The sequence below is a fragment of the Temnothorax americanus genome, unplaced genomic scaffold, assembly GCF_048541705.1.
Source record: "Temnothorax americanus isolate GAGA-0224 unplaced genomic scaffold, ASM4854170v1 Scaffold19, whole genome shotgun sequence".
Lineage (NCBI taxonomy): Eukaryota > Metazoa > Arthropoda > Insecta > Hymenoptera > Formicidae > Temnothorax > Temnothorax americanus.
The window spans coordinates 2273316-2291613 of NW_027509329.1; the positions used below are offsets into that span (position 1 = coordinate 2273316).

General features: G+C 36.2%; 3 protein-coding genes across 4 annotated transcripts in view; 2 read left to right on the forward strand and 1 right to left on the reverse strand.

Annotated features, from left to right (window-relative positions):
- Glurib (Glutamate receptor IB) overlaps window positions 1–1927 on the reverse strand; it is a 232281-nt gene extending 230354 nt beyond the window's left edge. The window contains exons 1-2 of the mRNA XM_077404496.1: window positions 1629–1927; window positions 967–1006 (exon numbers count right to left, since the gene is read on the reverse strand). Of these exons, the coding sequence (XP_077260622.1) occupies window positions 967–1006; window positions 1629–1694 (106 nt within the window). The 5' untranslated portion in view covers window positions 1695–1927. The remainder of the gene's footprint in view (window positions 1–966; window positions 1007–1628) is intronic.
- Window positions 1928–14639: 12712 nt separating this feature from the next.
- Window positions 14640–16635, forward strand: LOC143896591 (52 kDa repressor of the inhibitor of the protein kinase-like). Of its 2 annotated transcripts, XM_077404542.1 has the most exons (4): window positions 14640–15152; window positions 15232–15417; window positions 15536–15600; window positions 16471–16635. In XM_077404542.1, the coding sequence occupies exons 1-3, from the start codon at window positions 15034–15036 to the stop codon at window positions 15570–15572; spliced, it is 342 nt and encodes a 113-aa protein (XP_077260668.1). In that variant the 5' UTR covers window positions 14640–15033; the 3' UTR covers window positions 15573–15600; window positions 16471–16635. The 2 variants fall into 2 exon arrangements, with proteins under 2 accessions (XP_077260668.1, XP_077260667.1); XM_077404541.1 differs by lacking the exon at window positions 16471–16635 and having other exon boundaries at window positions 15536–15884.
- A 27-nt stretch (window positions 16636–16662) lies between these two features.
- Tfiiebeta (transcription factor IIEbeta) lies at window positions 16663–18265 on the forward strand. The gene is made up of 4 exons (XM_077404543.1): window positions 16663–16883; window positions 17184–17442; window positions 17526–17732; window positions 17817–18265. The coding sequence occupies exons 1-4, from the start codon at window positions 16822–16824 to the stop codon at window positions 18129–18131; spliced, it is 843 nt and encodes a 280-aa protein (XP_077260669.1). The 5' UTR covers window positions 16663–16821; the 3' UTR covers window positions 18132–18265.
- The last annotated feature ends 33 nt before the right edge of the window (window positions 18266–18298 follow it).

Genomic DNA, 18298 nt, shown 5'->3' on the forward strand with positions numbered 1-18298 from the left:
CTGCAGCGCTCTCTCGCTCTCGATCCACCCTCGGACCCGTACCCTTCCTCGCGACTTCCGCCACCACCGACGCAAGCATCCTCCATCCTCCCTCTGACGGATCCCCCGATCTCCCTCCCTCTCTTATCGTTCTGTGTTCCATTCTATCTCCCTCTGTCGCGCCCTCGTGGGCTCGTGCTTCACTACGGTAGTTCGGGGTGGAAGCGTACGTTTAACGCGCATGTTACGATAGTCGCGGCGCGCGTGTTCGTCTCGGAAATATTCCACGCACCTGCTGACTGGTGCCACGCCGCTACCGACACCGCCACCGATATCCTATACCGATACCCTACGCATCGCGCCGGGATAACTGTCTGTACTGTCTGTAGGCCGGAATTAAAGCGCAGGTATATTTTTGCAAGTTCATTAGCGACCGACTCGACACGATTCTACATGGCCGCGCAGCATCACGATGATTCATATACGCGCAACAAAATTGATATTTTACCGAAATACACAATAATCAGTGTAAATAAAATAAGTTTATATGTATAATATATTATATTATAACACAATGAAAAATCTCGGCAGAGATGGGAGAAGTCACGCCAAATTATTAAACGCAAATGTATTGAAATTTAAATTTGATTTAAAAATGCAAATCAAATTTAGGAACAATCTTTCTTCTGTTTAAATCACATTAACTATTTTTTACGAAGCTTATTATACTCTATATTCAAAATATTTTTCATCATTTTTTTTTTTTTTTTTTTTTTTACTAATTTATCTCATATCAGTCATATCTCTTTCATCAATTGTAAGATAATAAATCCAAAAAATAAGAAATATGAGAAAAAGATTTTTAATTCTTTGTTGTCTTTCCGACATCTTTCACTTGCGCAAATATATGTATATTTAATATAATTTTCAGATCTATTATCTTATAAATTAATTATAAGTTAAAATAATTGATGCGATTTGACTTACGGATACGATGCGCAGCAGCGGAGTTAACACAAATGTTAATCTGAAAAATACAAAAGTATTTAAATTATATTAGTGCCGAAATAATTAATATATCAAAATTAATTACTGTATGAATTGAATCTTTCATTCATTTCTCTCTCTTTAGATAAAAATATTTAATAAAATAACTGTATAATTTTTAAAAAAAACTATTTTTGTTCAAACAAACTTTTCTAAAATTTAATAAACAATAGTCCAATTTTTGTATCAAAAATGCAATTTGTCACACAAATTATTAACCATGAACACGAATGAACAATTCACTTCGATAAATGCGAGTGATGCCGCCGCACTAGCACAGTGTGCTATTCGAATTAATTGATATGAGTTGTTTTTTCGTATTTGTTCGCGCTTGCTCGCTAAATCCGGAACTGATTTAAGATACACGCACAAATACAAATTGTATATAACGCAGTGAATAATACAGAGTGGCGTACATAAAACCGGCGCCAAACGGTTTTTTGTAACTGTATTTTGCAACTGTATATTTTACGTTTGGGGCCGGTTTTATGTGCGCCACTCTGTATTATGAATGTATTGGCGTTCAGAATACATCATACGGCCGTCGCGGGAACTGGTTAATTACGCAAGTAACAAGTGTAGTGAATTATTAAGTTGCTCACCCACGCTTTCTCCGCCGATGCCCGATGCCGCCCAGGCCTGCTCCTCCTCCGCCTCCTGCTCCTCATCCTTATTCGCCTCTCCTGGTCCTTCGGTTGTTTCCTTGTAACACTCGCGCAATATACTCACTCGCGAGACGCGAATTATAAGTATACGCGTTAATTGTCAAAGTACGACGATCGCGCGCGCGACGCTTTACACCGCACTCCCGAGATTAACTATGAAACTCGCGAAAATATGCAGGTTATGTTCTCGCGCGATAATCGCGCCAAAAAGCGACACTCGCGCGAAACTTTATACGGCACTCATCCCGACACGTTAATCACACATTTTTCGCACACGCGACGCGCACTGTATATTACGTGTCGACGGAAGAATAACGTAAATGAAATACGAGCGCACGACGACGGTACGATACGTTTGCTATCCGCGACCTCCGCGACGTCGCGCAAAGGCGCAAAGTAAAGTGGGTGGGCGAGCTCACAATGGCGGAACGAATTCGTAAAACGCGCGGTCAACTTCACGCGGTATAACCGCGCACTGCACCCAAATGTCCCTTGCTGCACCTCTCGCACTTTAAATAATAATATACTTCCGCGTTTTACGGTGATTATACTATCTCATTACAGCATATGTAAATGAGCGTGAGACTCGAAGCTAAAGGCAAATATATGCGGAATACAATAATTGAAAAAACGATTACTGTACCGACTGTTAATGCGCCGCGCGTAGATTTGAATCGAATATATGTCTCGAAATATATACAATTTATAATTCTCTGATAATATAAACTTTTGTTAAGCGGTTGATAAATATTTGAAATGTACGGCATTAACTATGTTTGTATTTGCTGATTAAACGCATCGCGGACGCCGCTCGGTGTAAAGTCAATCCTTTTCGTTGTCGCGATGTTTTGTTAATAATAACCGCGAAAACCTTGGTATGATCACGTCGACAGCTTTTCATTCCGATACCGCGAAGTGTCACGCTAGTCAATTAAATGATTAATTAAGACTCATCGAATAGTCCATATCCATAAATATATCACCAGAATTCAATATTGTATATGTGCGATACATTTCGAGATAAATGCGAAATATAAATGTAATATTCGTAATAAATCGATATATTACAGCATTCGATTACGTAATTATTTACAGCGAATTATTATATCATATCCGCGTTATCCGTTCTTTAATCTTAGAGATCGCGTCTGTTCTTAGTGCTTGTCGCGTTTCGAGAAATAGTATAAGATATCACACGAAATTATAATTACGCGGAGTGATAAAAGTTAATCGTTCGTAAGAAACAATCGCGTTTCGGGATGGAATAATGAATAACGGTGACGATATACGGAGCGGCTCGCAACGCTACCTGTTTTCTCGAGCGTCGTCGTGTGAATGATAACACAATTGACTCAGCGCGGTCACCGCGCCGCGATGAGGGAGTAGGGGTAGGTTGTCGGTTGACTTCTTTCGACACCGTCAAGTACGACGCGAGTCAATTTAAAATATTGCACCTGTAATACATTTCGAGATAAATGCTAAATACACGTAATATCAATAACCAGTACATCACAGCATTCAATTACGTAATTACTTACGATTCGATTACAAATTACAAATCGTTATATTATATATTTGCGTTTCCGATCTCTGGAGAATAATCGCGTTTGTTCATAGTGCTTGTTTCGCGTTTCAAGAAATAATAAGACGCCGCACACAAAATTAATTACGCGGATCGATTAATCGTTCGTAAGAAACAATCGCATTTTGGGATAATATATACTTACAGAGCGGGTTGCGACACTACCTGTTTGTTCGAAAGCCGTCGTGCGAATGATAATACAATGATTCGGCGTGTGGCAGCGTCAACTTTGTGTATGTATGTATGTATGCATACATGTGTGTAGCACGTTGAACCTGCAAAACAACGCCTACTAAGCGTTAGTCAATTCGTCGTCGAAAATTCGCTACGAAATATTTAAAATTTATAAAATAAATGTACGCCAAATGTGCTGTTCCTTTTAATTATATTGCAAATCGATTCAATAAACAGGCTATTATCGCGGTTTATTTTCCATCTCGTTCTGCATCGTAAAAATAATGTGTTACGTTACGAATATTAAATTAACTCTAGATATTTATTTGTTAAATCACATCGCATTTTAAGAATGGTTTTAGCTGAGTTTCTCAGTAGAAAGACGATTAATGATTGAAAACTTTCAAGATTGTATCGGCAACTTTTCCCGATACCGCCAAGTATCACGCGCGAGTCAATTTAATGATTAATTATGATCCATCGAATAGCCCATAAATACTCAATAAGAATTCAATATTGCGTGTGCAATACATTTCAAAATAAATGCGAAATACACGTAATATTAATAATCAACCGATATTTCTCAGCGTTCGATTATATAATCATTTTATACAGCGTATTGTACAGGGTTTGGCAAAACTAAGTACTCAGTTTAAACTGCCTATAACTATCTATGTAAATAAAAAAATAACCAGGTTTTTTTATGTTTTATTTTTATTCAAACTTTAAACTTTTGTAACAATATTTAGTTAAATATAGGATATCAGACGACTCTCTACAGCGTTCACGCGAAATTAAACGCTCTTTTCATGGCATTTTTCATGACAGTGGTCAAAACTTCTGGACTTGTCACCTGTTCTCTATATATTTCACGACAAATATTCCTTTTCAACTTCTCCATTGTCCGTGGCTTGTTCGCATAGACCCTGTCTTTCAAGTTCTCCCACAAGAAAAAATCAGAAACAGCTAAATCAAAAAATCGCATCAGCGACGAAATCGCCGAAACGAGAAATTAAACGTTTGGGAAATAGTGTCTCTCAAGAACCTCATTGTCTTGCCTGCTGTGTGATATTATCTTGTTGGAAGCACATATTCTTTCCAAATTCAGCTAATTCAGACACAAAAAAGTCAATCATTCTTTGATAGCGTTCGCATCCGATATATAGTCGAACGATTCTGATGTCTCTTGCGATATTCACGCTGAGTTATAGCACAACCGACGAATTCTTTTGAATAAAACTTGACAATTTCGGCACGTCCGTGCGATGTGTAGCGATTTATTATTAAATTTTGCACCGCGCGCACGGTGTTCAAAGAAATACTGATTGAACTTACACCGAACAGACATGACGGCCCGTTTTCCCACGGTCCTTACTTTCACTCTGTGGCCGAAATATTGTAACAAAAGTAAAAAATTTAAATAAAAATAAAAAAACCTGATTATTTTTTTATTTACAATGTAATTATAGGCAGTTTATTAGATACTTTACTTTTGCCTTAATTTGTATATTATATATTATATCCAATAATTTATAGAGAATAATCTTGCTCGTTCCTCGTAAAGAATCGAATCTTTTACAAATAGTACTCGAATTTTAAGTTGTTAGTTTAAAAAAATGTATAAATGTGTAAAAACTTTAAGTACCTTTATTTCTATATTTTAAATCGTATTTTTATTATATTTAATTGTAACGATTAATAATCTAATATTTGAAATTATCAAAAATTAATATATTAAAATAATTGTCTTTTTATGCAAACGTTTTGATTCAAAAGAATGTAAAATTTGAAAGTAAAGTACTCATAAAAAAAATTCAAACATGTTTGTGATCAGGGATTCGAGTTTACTTGAAAATAATACTCTTGTTTTTCGAGATACTCGATAGATAGTGCGAACTATTTGTCCTGATTCGAGTCTATTTGAAAATACTTGCTTTTATTTCTCGAATCATAGAAAGATTGAAACTACACCAAGAGATTCGAACTTATACTTGTAAAATATACTTAATCTCATCGTCAATGATAACACAACGACTCGGGATTACTTAAGATAATCTTGAAATAAGAACATCAGACTATATATGAATATCAGCCTCAGATGTCCGCAGCACGTTAGATCTACGTCGCAAAACACGATGTGCATTTTATGTCAGTTAACTCGTTATTATTATGAAATATTCGAAATATCATAAAATAAACGAATATGCTGCTCGTTATATTTTCAGTTCGTTCCATTATCGACGTTTTGTCAATTTCTAAAAACTATGAAGATTACGTCGACAACTTTTCTTCGATACCACGGAATACTTAATAAATACGAGTCAATTTAATGGCGAATTATAAGACCACTGAATCGTCCTCAAATATACAATTAAACTCCAATATTGCAATACACTTTGAATTCATAAATGTAAAATGTATACGTATTATTGATAATCAATGTATCAAGCTTTTTCTATTACATAAGTTATTCAAGTTAATAATTCATCTGACTTCGCGCTCTTAATTCGGGCGGTAAGTCTGACTCGGCAAAACATGTAATGCGAAAGATATTCAATGCAAACATTATTAAAAAGATTATCGCAAATTTTAATGAAAGAACGACCTCTAACTCCGATTAAATGCTGCTGCTGCTACTTCGATACAAATTATTAATCACGGAAATTAATTATGCAAGTCGATAGTTAGCTAATCGTTCATAAAAAACGATCACGATCACATTTCAGGAAGAAATAACGGAATAACAGAACGGCCCGCGGCATTATCTATTCTATTCGTTGGAGCATATTATATTGCGAATTATATTTATACGCATGGCATTAAAAATTCATGTACGCCGAATATGCTAGTTATATAAACTAGTTAATAATTCTTAAAAAAATGGAATTGCATTATTGCATTATTATTGCATTAATCTATATTATCAAAACATGCGAAACATACGTAATATAAAACAAAGGTATATAAAAAATTAATTTATCGTAAATTTACGCGGATAAATGTGCTTTATATAAATTACATGTTATAGATTTCCCGAATGTGATACAAATTCTCTGAATTTAAAATTGTTTCTCGACACAATCGGATTTTATATAAGATTTTAAATATTTGTAATACTTTAATACGCTTTTTTCATAGATTGTAGAATTTAAAAAATCGACTTTTTTGAATTTTGTCTTACCGAAATAATTCCAAAATCGTGTTTACGTTTATTTCAAGTCGTGCGATTTTACTCTATCCATTTTAGAAAAATATATTTTCCTAGATATTACATGGAAAATTACTTTAACAAATACCTACTTCGGATAATAAATAATTTTGTACACACAAAACGTAAAATATGTATCTCTTGAAAGTTTTACAGCTGTTATATGATGTACAATGTAACAAAAGAACGGCTCAATGTCGCCTTTGTCCTGATGGAAAGAGTATCCGATATTACATGCACGCGTGACATACATACACATACACACAAACATATAATATATGTAGGTACACATGTATGTACACGCACACACACGCGCACGCACGCACACGCACGCACGCACACACACACACACACGCACACACACACACACACACACACACACACACACACACACACACACACACACACACACACACACACACACACACACACACACACACACACACACACACACACACACACACACACACACACATTCTCTTTGCCAAGAAATTCATAAGAATAAGGTATAACTTAGCAGAAAGAGCTCGCAGCGTCGCAAACAGTCTCGTCTAATATATGCGCGACGCGTCTTCGCTCGTTGCTCGGATAACTTTCTTCGTCGAGGTTTTAAGCGGTCGGACGGTCAACTTTATACGTCCGCACTGGCGAATTATGGAAATCCTTCCTGAAAAAGTTCAAAGTGCGGCGAGACCACGCTAACGTGTCAAAAGGTGCAAGTCGTTGTTAAAGTTCGTCAAAACTTTTCAGAAAAAGCATTAATGTTTGTCCTGACGCTATCACGTTATCATTTTAGCACGCGATTACGCATATTTCCGATTTAGCCAGAGATCAGCGCCGGAACTATTTAATATATATAAATAACGTAATTTTAATCCGCTTGCTCTAACGAAGAGCCATAAATCATTAATTTACTCTAGAGACTCTAACAATAAGAATTCATTTTTTTTCTATAATTAAACATCATATGCATTTCAAAAATTATTAAAAAAAAGTTTATTTTGATAGATGTATTATTTACACAATGAGCAATTTCATTTAAAAAATTTTGAAAAGTCAAATCCCTCTTTTTCTCTTTCGTTTTATTATAAGAATACTAAACTGATTATTGTTGAATACCTAATGTTACGCAGGTATTATCGTAAACGCTGCAAATTTGTGACGCGAGACAATAGAAAAACGTGTTCCATTTATAAAATTACGAGAGTCCATGTATTTCGTCGATGCAATGTTTATCGCGACTTGATTTACTTGCGCAGGAGTAATTTCTCGTTCGCCAGAGGTGACTGCAGTAAATCTTGCGGATTCATGTCCCAAGTCGAAGGTTCTCTTATGCTTTTCGACGCGCGAAAGTCGTAACAATCCGACTGCGGAATAGGGCAAGCCGCGCGTGCTGTGTTGCTCGCAAACGCCGACGCTCGGCGTCGCAGCGTCGCGTCGGAGATGCGGGAACACGTCCGAGAAGGCGAGAACTACGGACCTTTGACGCGCGTAAAGCGTGTCCCGCGTGCGAACCAAACGATCGTAAAACGTCGCTCTGGATCATTGGCCAATGATTGCAGGGGAAAGGGGAAGCGATTTGAAATTTCCTTCTCGTGAACGCCATCGACACGTCGCGTAAAATTCGCGCGTGCTTTAACTAACTCGCACTAACTACTTAGTTAGTTTTAAGAGAAAATTGCCGATCCTCATTTAATTAGTTCCTAATTCACTAGTTCCTCCATTAATTGAAACTAATGAGGAATCCCAAAATGTCTCATAATAAAGCGAATCGGATAGAATCAACTATTTAACTGCGGAAAAGGCGTATTTATATATCCCTGGAAAAATTATATATATATATATACTATATATTACATATAAATTTTATGTCCATATTTTCTTTTCTTTCTCTAGTATAATCATTGTTCATCATACAAGAAAAAAATAGAAAGAAGAATTAAAAAATAATTAAAAAGATCATTTTTGCATTGTTTTTTTAATAAAAAAAACAAAATTTGGGAAAATGAGAAAAAGTGCCCATACATATGTATAATTAATACGTAATAATCGTATAATATAAAATATAATTGTACGTAATTATATATAGAATATTATGTAATCTAATCGCAATTAATTTTACTTTTTGTAAAAATACAATAAAAACAACAATAAATAAAAATAATTCAGAGAAGAATACAATGGGAGTAATATTAAATGATTATCAGCGTGGATGTGGGAGTGAGTGATATGGGTGTGCGTGACTACGCGGACGGCGGATAATGCGACTTATAATTAAGTATAGAATAAGTTTATTTTATTTATTTAAAATTTCGAGGTCTAGCAGCGCCAAGTTTTTTTACAAGAAAAATTTATGTATTTTAATAAAATATTTTTATTTTGTACTGTTACTTCTGTAATTCTTTGTGGCCATTAAAAAATACACATGTAAATAACTTTGTATTTAAATATCTTGTATTCCCTTGTTAAATTTAAATAAAATTTTTTAATCTTATAAAATTGTTATTATACATTCTTTTCTAATTGACACAATGTAAAGATTTTTCAATGTAGTGCAACAATTATTTTTTGAGGCAATATACATGTTCTCTCTGTAATTGGCGCTCTAACTTAAAGAGATATCATTTCTTTTTTGTAATTGTAATAGATCACTTGAAGCGCGACTCTTCTTTTTGATAAGGTAACATAATTTTGTGACGTGTATCACTTGGGTTATAATTTTTCGGAAATAAAGATACTACTGCTTAGATTTTTTTGAGATTTTTTGAGATATAAAGATCTACCACTTGTTACTTAGGTTTTTTCGAGGTATAATACTACCACTTTCTTTTTTTTTTTTAGGTAACAACATATACACTATACGTGTACTTGGCGCCTTTTTTTACCTGTTTTTAAAAAAGGTAATTTTGTGCGGATATCACGCCTTTTTGTAGTATATTACGCATTGTATAAACAGTATGTACAGGATAAAGCTATTTGGAGGTATAATACTACCACTTTGTTTTTTTCGAGGTAACAACATAACAGGGTAACAACACAATACATATACACTATTATGCGTGTACTTGGCGCTCATTTTACCTTTTTTTTAAAAAGGTAATTTTGTACGGATATCACGCCTTTTTGTAGTGTTACGCAATTTAATCTTATAAACAATATACCTTATAATTTCATAAACCGTATATAATACAAGGTATGAAGCTAAAAGTGTTACGGACTATTATTTCTAAAGAAAACAACAATTTAATATTTTGCTCAGTTTTTTAAAAATAATAATCTGTAACCCTTTTAGTTGTACACCTTGTATATATTTTTCAATTTCAACATAAAACATAATCGCAATAAAGCATGATTAATGTTAATAAGTCGTTAACTGTAAAATTCTTTATTTATTTTTATTTGCGTGTTTTACTGAATGTTGTTCGCAACTGTATATGTACCGATATCTTCAGGTATCGATATTTTTGATAATTATTTTTACGTCAGACATAATTTTAATTCATCCAATTTTTATTATGTCTAAACATAATTTTTGTCCAATTTTTATTATGTCTAGACATAATTTTAATTCAGCGATTTTTATTATGTCATGACATAATTTTAATTCTGCCGCTAGGGAAATTTTAAGTCGATTTTTATGAATCAAGCTTGAATTCAATGTTTAGGTGTCCCAGGTTGCCGATGACGAGGTCCACATAGCGCGCTCTATAGTTTTCGGTGTCCAGGTGTATTAATACCTTGAATTTGATGGCCACGTGTTCCAAGTTGCCGATGACAAGGTCCACATAGTGCGCTTCGTAGTTTTCGGTGTCTACATGTATTAATACCTCGAATTCGATATCTACGTGTTCTACATTGGGTGCGTTCAGCCGATACTTTGCTAGCCTAGCAATCGTGAGCAGTCGCTCGTTTTCGCTCGTTTCCTCTTTTTTGACTTACTGGATTAAAAAGAGAAGAAACGAGCAAAAACGAGCAACTGCTCACGATTGCTAGGCTAGCGGAGTATCGGCTGAACGCACCCATTCAGATTTAAAGTTATTAATACACCTAGACACCAAAAACTATGAAGCGCATTATGTGGACCTCGTCATCAGCAACCTGGGACACCTAGACATCAATTTCAAGGTATTAATACACGTAGACACCGAAAACTACGAAGCGCAATATGTGGACCTTGTCATCGGCAACCTGGAACACCTAAACATTGAATTCAACATATTATTACACCTGGACACCGAAAACTACGAAGCGCACTATGTGGACCTCGTCATCGGCAACCTGGGACACGTAGACATCAAATTCAACGTACGATTACACCTGGACACCGAAAACTACGAAGCGCATTATCTGGATCCCGTCATCGGCAACCTGAGACTCGTGGACATCGAATTCAAGATATTAATACACGTAGACACCAAAAACTACGGAGCGCACTATGTGGACCTCGTCATCGGCAACCTGGGACACGTAGACATCGAATTCAACGTATTATTACACCTGGACACCGAAATCTATGAAGCGCATTATCTGGATCCCGCCATCGGCAACCTGAGACACGTGGACATCGAATTCAAGATATTAATACACGTAGACACCAACAACTACGGAGCGCACTGTGTGGACCTCGTCATCGGCAACCTGGGACACGTAGACATCGCATTCAACGTATTATTACACCTGGACACCGAGAACTACGAAGCGCACTGTGTGGACCTCGTCATCGGCAACCTGGGACACGTGGACATCGAATTCAAGGTATTAATACACGTAGACACCAAAAACTACGGAGCGCACTATGTGGACCTTGTCATCGGCAACCTGGGACACCTAGACATCGCATTCAACGTACGATTACACCTGGACACCGAAAACTATGAAGCGCATTATCTGGATCCCGTCATCGGCAACCTGGGACACGTGGACATCGAATTCAAGATATTAATACACGTAGACACCAAAAACTACGGAGCGCACTATTTGGAACTCGTCATCGGCAACCTGGGACACGTAGACATCGCATTCAACGTATTATTACACCTGGACACCGAAAACTACGAAGCGCACTGTGTGGACCTCGTCATCGGCAACCTGGAACACGTGGACATCGAATTCAACGTATTATTACACCTGGACACCGAAAACTATGAAGCGCACTGTGTGGACCTCGTCATCGGCAACCTGGGACACGTGGACATCGAATTCAACGTATTATTACACCTGGACACCGAAAACTACGAAGCGCACTGTGTGGACCTCGTCATCGGCAACCTGGAACACGTGGACATCGAATTCAAGGTATTAATACACGTAGACACCGAAAACTACGGAGCGCACTATGTGGACCTTGTCATCGGCAACCTGGGACACCTAGACATCGAATTCAACGTACGATTACACCTGGACACCGAAAACTACGAAGCGCACTGTGTGGACCTCGTCATCGGCAACCTGGGACACGTGGACATCGAATTCAACGTATTATTACACCTGGACACCGAAAACTACGAAGCGCACTGTGTGGACCTCGTCATCGGCAACCTGGGACACGTGGACATCGAATTCAAGGTATTAATACACGTAGACACCGAAAACTACGGAGCGCACTATGTGGACCTCGTCATCGGCAACCTGGGACACCTAGACATCGAATTCAACGTACGATTGCACCTGGACACCGAAAACTATGAAGCGCACTATCTGGATCTTGTCATCGGCAACCTGGGACACGTGAACATTGAATTCAAGGTATTAATACACGTAGACACCGAAAACTACGGAGCGCACTATGTGGACCTTGTCATCGGCAACCTGGGACACGTGGACATCGAATTCAAGGTATTAATACACGTAGACACCGAAAACTACGGAGCGCACTATGTGGACCTTGTCATCAGCAACCTGGGACACCTAGACATCGAATTCAACGTAAAATTACACCTGGACACCGAAAACTACGAAGCGCACTGTGTGGACCTCGTCATCGGCAACCTGGGACACGTGGACATCGAATTCAACGTATTATTACACCTGGACACCGAAAACTACGAAGCGCACTGTGTGGACCTCGTCATCGGCAACCTGGGACACGTGGACATCGAATTCAAGGTATTAATACACGTAGACACCGAAAACTACGGAGCGCACTATGTGGACCTCGTCATCGGCAACCTGGGACACCTAGACATCGAATTCAACGTACGATTACACCTGGACACCGAAAACTATGAAGCGCACTATCTGGATCTTGTCATCGGCAACCTGGGACACGTGAACATTGAATTCAAGGTATTAATACACGTAGACACCGAAAACTACGGAGCGCACTATGTGGACCTTGTCATCGGCAACCTGGGACACCTAGACATCGCATTCAACGTACGATTACACCTGGACACCGAAAACTATGAAGCGCATTATCTGGATCCCGTCATCGGCAACCTGGGACACGTGGACATCGAATTCAAGATATTAATACACGTAGACACCAAAAACTACGGAGCGCACTATGTGGACCTCGTCATCGGCAACCTGGGACACGTAGACATCGCATTCAACGTATTATTACACCTGGACACCGAAATCTATGAAGCGCATTATCTGGATCCCGTCATCGGCAACCTGGGACACGTGGACATCGAATTCAAGATATTAATACACGTAGACACCAAAAACTACGGAGCGCACTATGTGGACCTCGTCATCGGCAACCTGGGACACGTAGACATCGAATTCAACGTATTATTACACCTGGACACCGAAAACTATAAAGCGCACTATCTGGACCTTGTCATCGGCAACCTGGGATACATAGACATCAAATTCAAGCTTGGTTCATAAGAATCGACTTGAAAATTCCCTAGCGGCACTTTCTGCCAAGCATAGAGAACCTACTTTTCCGTTGACTCAATATTTATTATATATATACCTAATTTTTACTTAAATAGAAATCTTCCTCCTGACCGATAAGTTTATCGACCTAATTTTGAAATACGCGCGCGATATCGAAACTGGCGATACCTGCGCCGCCAGCGTTGAAAAAGTGAAAGTGACGTTTCTCTGATAGATCGCGGCGTTAGGAGGAGGAGGAGTATCTTAAAAATAAATTTTCACATTTGGACTTTGCGTCGCAATATCTCCGCTCGTAAGGCACGTAGCGGAATATTATGAGAGAAACCCCCCCCTAATTGGACCCCAAGCTATCGATCAAGCCTACTTAGAACTTGATCCGTTCACTCGTTATCGAGATCTCAACATCTCGGGTACTCGCAACCCGTCGCGTCGCGTAAAAGAGTCACGGTCGGTCTCGCTCCGCGTGTACTTGGCGCGAGACACTACCGTGTCTCTTGATTCAAGAATTATATTTCCAATTATTTTTCAATTATTCTTCTTATTATTTTTCTTATATATCTACATACAAACAGAGATTGTACAATAGAAAAAATCACATGTGCGAACATATTTTATAATTATATATATAGATATGAAAAAATTTTTCTCGAGTACGTCGAGTGAAAATTAAGTGCGAAGTACCAGTGGAAAAAATAGCATTTTATTTTTTTATTTATGAAAATGTATGACCGATTGATTGTTAATGAAAAAACCATATACGCAGTGACTATATATCCCCCATAAGGTTCTCAACTGAAGCGCATCGCAATTAAAGAGATAAAATTAAGATATATAAGCAGACAAGAAATGCAAAAATATATAATAAAATCCTTGCGCATTAGACATACTTTTATATATATGATTTATTTCTCCGCGTATGCGTACGTTTATGCATGTTTTATATGACGACGGTGCAAAGCGATAGATATCGTTTGATAAGCAACGATACCTGTGATCCCCAATCGTAATAAAAGCAACGGATCGGATTCGTTTTATGCAGCAGGGACGAGCAGCTTCAGGCTTCAGACACCGCCAGACTCCTCCGCCAGAGGCGCCATCAGACACCCCGGGACCCCGGCTCCGGCTCCGGCGCTGCCGTACCACAGTATATACAGTAGCGCAACTCCTCTGATTTCGTGTTGGCCAAAACGGATTGCGCATGCGCGAAATAAAGCACTATTTCTGTCTCTTTTCTTCTTACTGTCCTTCCTTTTCTAACGGATTTAGAGGCACATTTAAATACCTAAGGCGTGTGCTATAGACAGCTATAGAGTGACTTGATAAAAATCGGAAAAAAAATTGTGTAAATTGTGTGATTGTAAAGTGTGTGATTGTGAAGAGATTTGTGAAGTGATTGTGAAGTGATTTGTGTATTGGAAGTATAGAAAAGAAAGTTAACCTGTATAAATTTTATACAGGTTTCCTTTTCTTTGAAAGCACTTTGATCTTAGCTTTGTTTCAGATTTTGTGCTACGAGAAGGAATTAGAAAATGGAAAAAACTATTAAAGGCGTTAAAAAAGAAAGTCATTGGTGTGCAGTGACAGGATGTATGAGCACCATAAATGTGGAAAAACGACACTTCTTCCTTTTTCCAAAAGAACATGATAGGTACAATACTATTTTAATAATTGTTTACATCATTATTTCATTATTTGCGTAGTTTAATTAATTATTCTGACATACACAGGTGGTTGGCATGGGTTCAAGCATGCAGAAGATTGGATTTAATACCAAAAGGCCCCGAGTATGCTCACCGCAATTGTGGATTGTATCATGTACATTTTGAAGAAAATCAGTATAAAATCGTCAAAAGTCGAGCTCGCCTTCATCCAGATGCTGTACCAACTAGATGTTTAGAGTTTACCAATAATAAGTAAGTTTTCATTTATATTAGTTTTATAAATTACTCTTTATTTGGAAAAATCTAGTTTTGATACTTAAAAATATTTTTGATAGTAATATAAAATAATTAAAAATATAATATTTTACAGCAGTGTACTACAGCTTCTACAGTATCAACAGATGTAATATCAATGGAAAATGAAAATAATAATATGTAAGCTATTTTTGCATTTATTATAAAAATATTAGAAAAATTAAATTTAAATTAACACATAACTCAAAAAACTGAAGAAGTTTATGTATTTTATTAGTATTACAATGCGCGAATTATACATATATTTAGTTTTTAATATTAATAAGTTTTTAATATTATTAATGCAATTTCTTTTGCGCAATAGCTTAGCATTATCAGTAAAGTTTTCAATAATATATATTCATTATTTGTAAAAATTTATCTACATATATGTTATAAAATAAAATGTAAAAATTTTATCAATATATATTGACCACATACTATTGTATCATTAAAAAATTGAGTTTATTACTACACACACACACACACACACACACACACACACACACACACACACACACACACACACACACACACACAAAATGTATAATATATTTAATAAATAATATATTGTAAAATGTGACATATTTTATAAAAATATATAAATGTATACATTTAATCTAAAAAGTGTTATATTAATTTAAAATGTTTACATAATTTTTTTCTTTGTGTGTATACTTTTATGCGAGAAAATTATTCTATATATTATATATGTTATATACTTATATATTTTACATTTATTCCTGACTTTTATCATATAATATATATATATATATATATATATTTATTTATTTATTTATATAACATACTGTTATATTATTTTAATTATTAGTATAATATTTTATATATTAATATTTTATATATCATTATTTTGCATCATTAACGGATTCATCTATTATATATGTAATATTTTTTAATATTTTTTAATTTCTTTCATTTTTTTACGCGCGCATTGCATGACATTGTACATTGTTAACAATAATTCTGCATAATTTTTATTGAAACTAACAGACACGGTTGTATCTCGCGCCAACTGCGTTAAATTAACCTCAATATGGACTGAACGAGTAGGAAGGAGAGAGATGACGAAGAGAGAAGTGAGACAGAATACTGCTTTATTTCGCGCATGCGCACTCCATTTTGGCCAACACTAACATCAAAGGTGCCGACAGAGAGTTGCGCTCTTGCTACTGCTACTTGCGCAGTAGCGTGTGCGTTTACTGTGTAGTGTAGCGTGTAGCGCATGATTCGACATCTGGTGAGAGGTTAAGTTTTGATGTTAAAGTAGTAGAGTGTGTCAACGGTACGTTAAATTATGAAATAAGGAATTGTGGCGTGGATGTGATTAATATATATAGCAAAATGGATCCGGCTTTACTCAGAGAGCGAGAGCAATTCAAGAAACGTGCTCTGACCACACCAGTGTGAGTATTTACGTTACTTTTTGCATCTATTGTTGTCGGGCCCGTCTACCGATAGCATAACATATATTTAAGGCGAAATATTAGGAAGAAATAATAAACAGTTATACATAGATATTTAATTTTATGCAGATACTTTTATTTTATCTATCAAACCTTGTATCTATTAAGTTCAAGTACATAACCTATTATATAGTGTTACGATAGTAGTTTATTATATTATAATCATATCTGTAATATATATTATAATATTTGGATTATTTGCGTAAAAATGTAAATATATTTCTGATAATGTGATTACAGAGTTGACAAGAAGAAGCAGGAGAAAGAAACAACGAAAGATGAGCCGCCAAAGAAGAAACCTAAACCATCGTTCGTATCTACAGGACCTAAATTGGACATGGTCAATTATAAAACTATGACCGGTAGTACGCAATACAAATTTGGCGTGTTAGCGAAGATAGTAAAACACATGAAAGCAAGGCATCAGGAAGGGGACGATCATCCGTTAACGTTGGAAGAGATTTTAGACGAAACAAATCAATTAGACGTTGGATCAAAGGTATCGTTTTCTATTACATTCCTATTTTGTATTGCTATTTGCTATCGAGGCGAACTATTTTTTTTCCTTTTGTATACTTTCAGGTCAAACAATGGCTGCAAACTGAAGCTTTAGTACAAAATCCTAAGATTGAAGTAACCGATGGTAGATTTGTCTTTAAACCTATGTATAAAATTAAAGATAAAAAATCCTTACTGAGACTTCTAAAACAGCACGATTTAAAAGGTCTCGGTGGTATATTACTAGAAGATATACAAGAAAGTTTGCCACATTGTGATAAGCATTTAAAAGTAAGTACAAATATGTAGAAACTTATTTCTGATCAATTATTCTGATTTCTGATGTAAAAAAATGCTAATATTCATATATTTCAGAATTTGCAAAACGAGATATTGTATATTATACGACCGCTCGATAAGAAAAAGATTATTTTTTATAACGATAAGACAGCTCAATTTCCCATTGATGAAGAATTCCAAAAATTATGGAGAGCTGTTGCTGTAGATGCCATGGATGATCAGAAGATAGATGAATATCTTGAGAAACAAGGGATTAGATCGATGCAGGATCATGGGCTCAAGAAGCCAGCACCAATCAAACGAAAAAAACCTGTTAATAGAAGGAAACAATTTAAGAAACCAAGGGATAATGAACATTTGGCAGATGTTTTGGAAACATACGATGATTAAGAATTTCTTGATTATTCTGCCATATCAAATAAACTTACATAAAAATTATAAGAATAACTGAATGTAAATAAAGTAGGGATATTACTAAATTTGCTTCGTAAATATTATTCCAAGTAAAAATATTATGAAAAGTATCTTTAGACATTTTCATTTTTCTTTTGCCTGCG

Excerpts from the sequence above, each read along its gene's own strand:
- Tfiiebeta (XM_077404543.1), top strand. The coding sequence starts at position 16,822 with ATGGATCCGGCTTTACTCAGAGAGCGAGAGCAATTCAAGAAACGTGCT. Across the intron at positions 17,443-17,525 it reads AATTAGACGTTGGATCAAAG|GTCAAACAATGGCTGCAAAC; the intron begins GTATCGTTTTCT and ends GTATACTTTCAG. Across the intron at positions 17,733-17,816 it reads ATTGTGATAAGCATTTAAAA|AATTTGCAAAACGAGATATT; the intron begins GTAAGTACAAAT and ends CATATATTTCAG.
- LOC143896591 (XM_077404542.1), top strand. The coding sequence starts at position 15,034 with ATGGAAAAAACTATTAAAGGCGTTAAAAAAGAAAGTCATTGGTGTGCA. Across the intron at positions 15,153-15,231 it reads TTTCCAAAAGAACATGATAG|GTGGTTGGCATGGGTTCAAG; the intron begins GTACAATACTAT and ends TGACATACACAG. Across the intron at positions 15,418-15,535 it reads TTAGAGTTTACCAATAATAA|CAGTGTACTACAGCTTCTAC; the intron begins GTAAGTTTTCAT and ends AATATTTTACAG.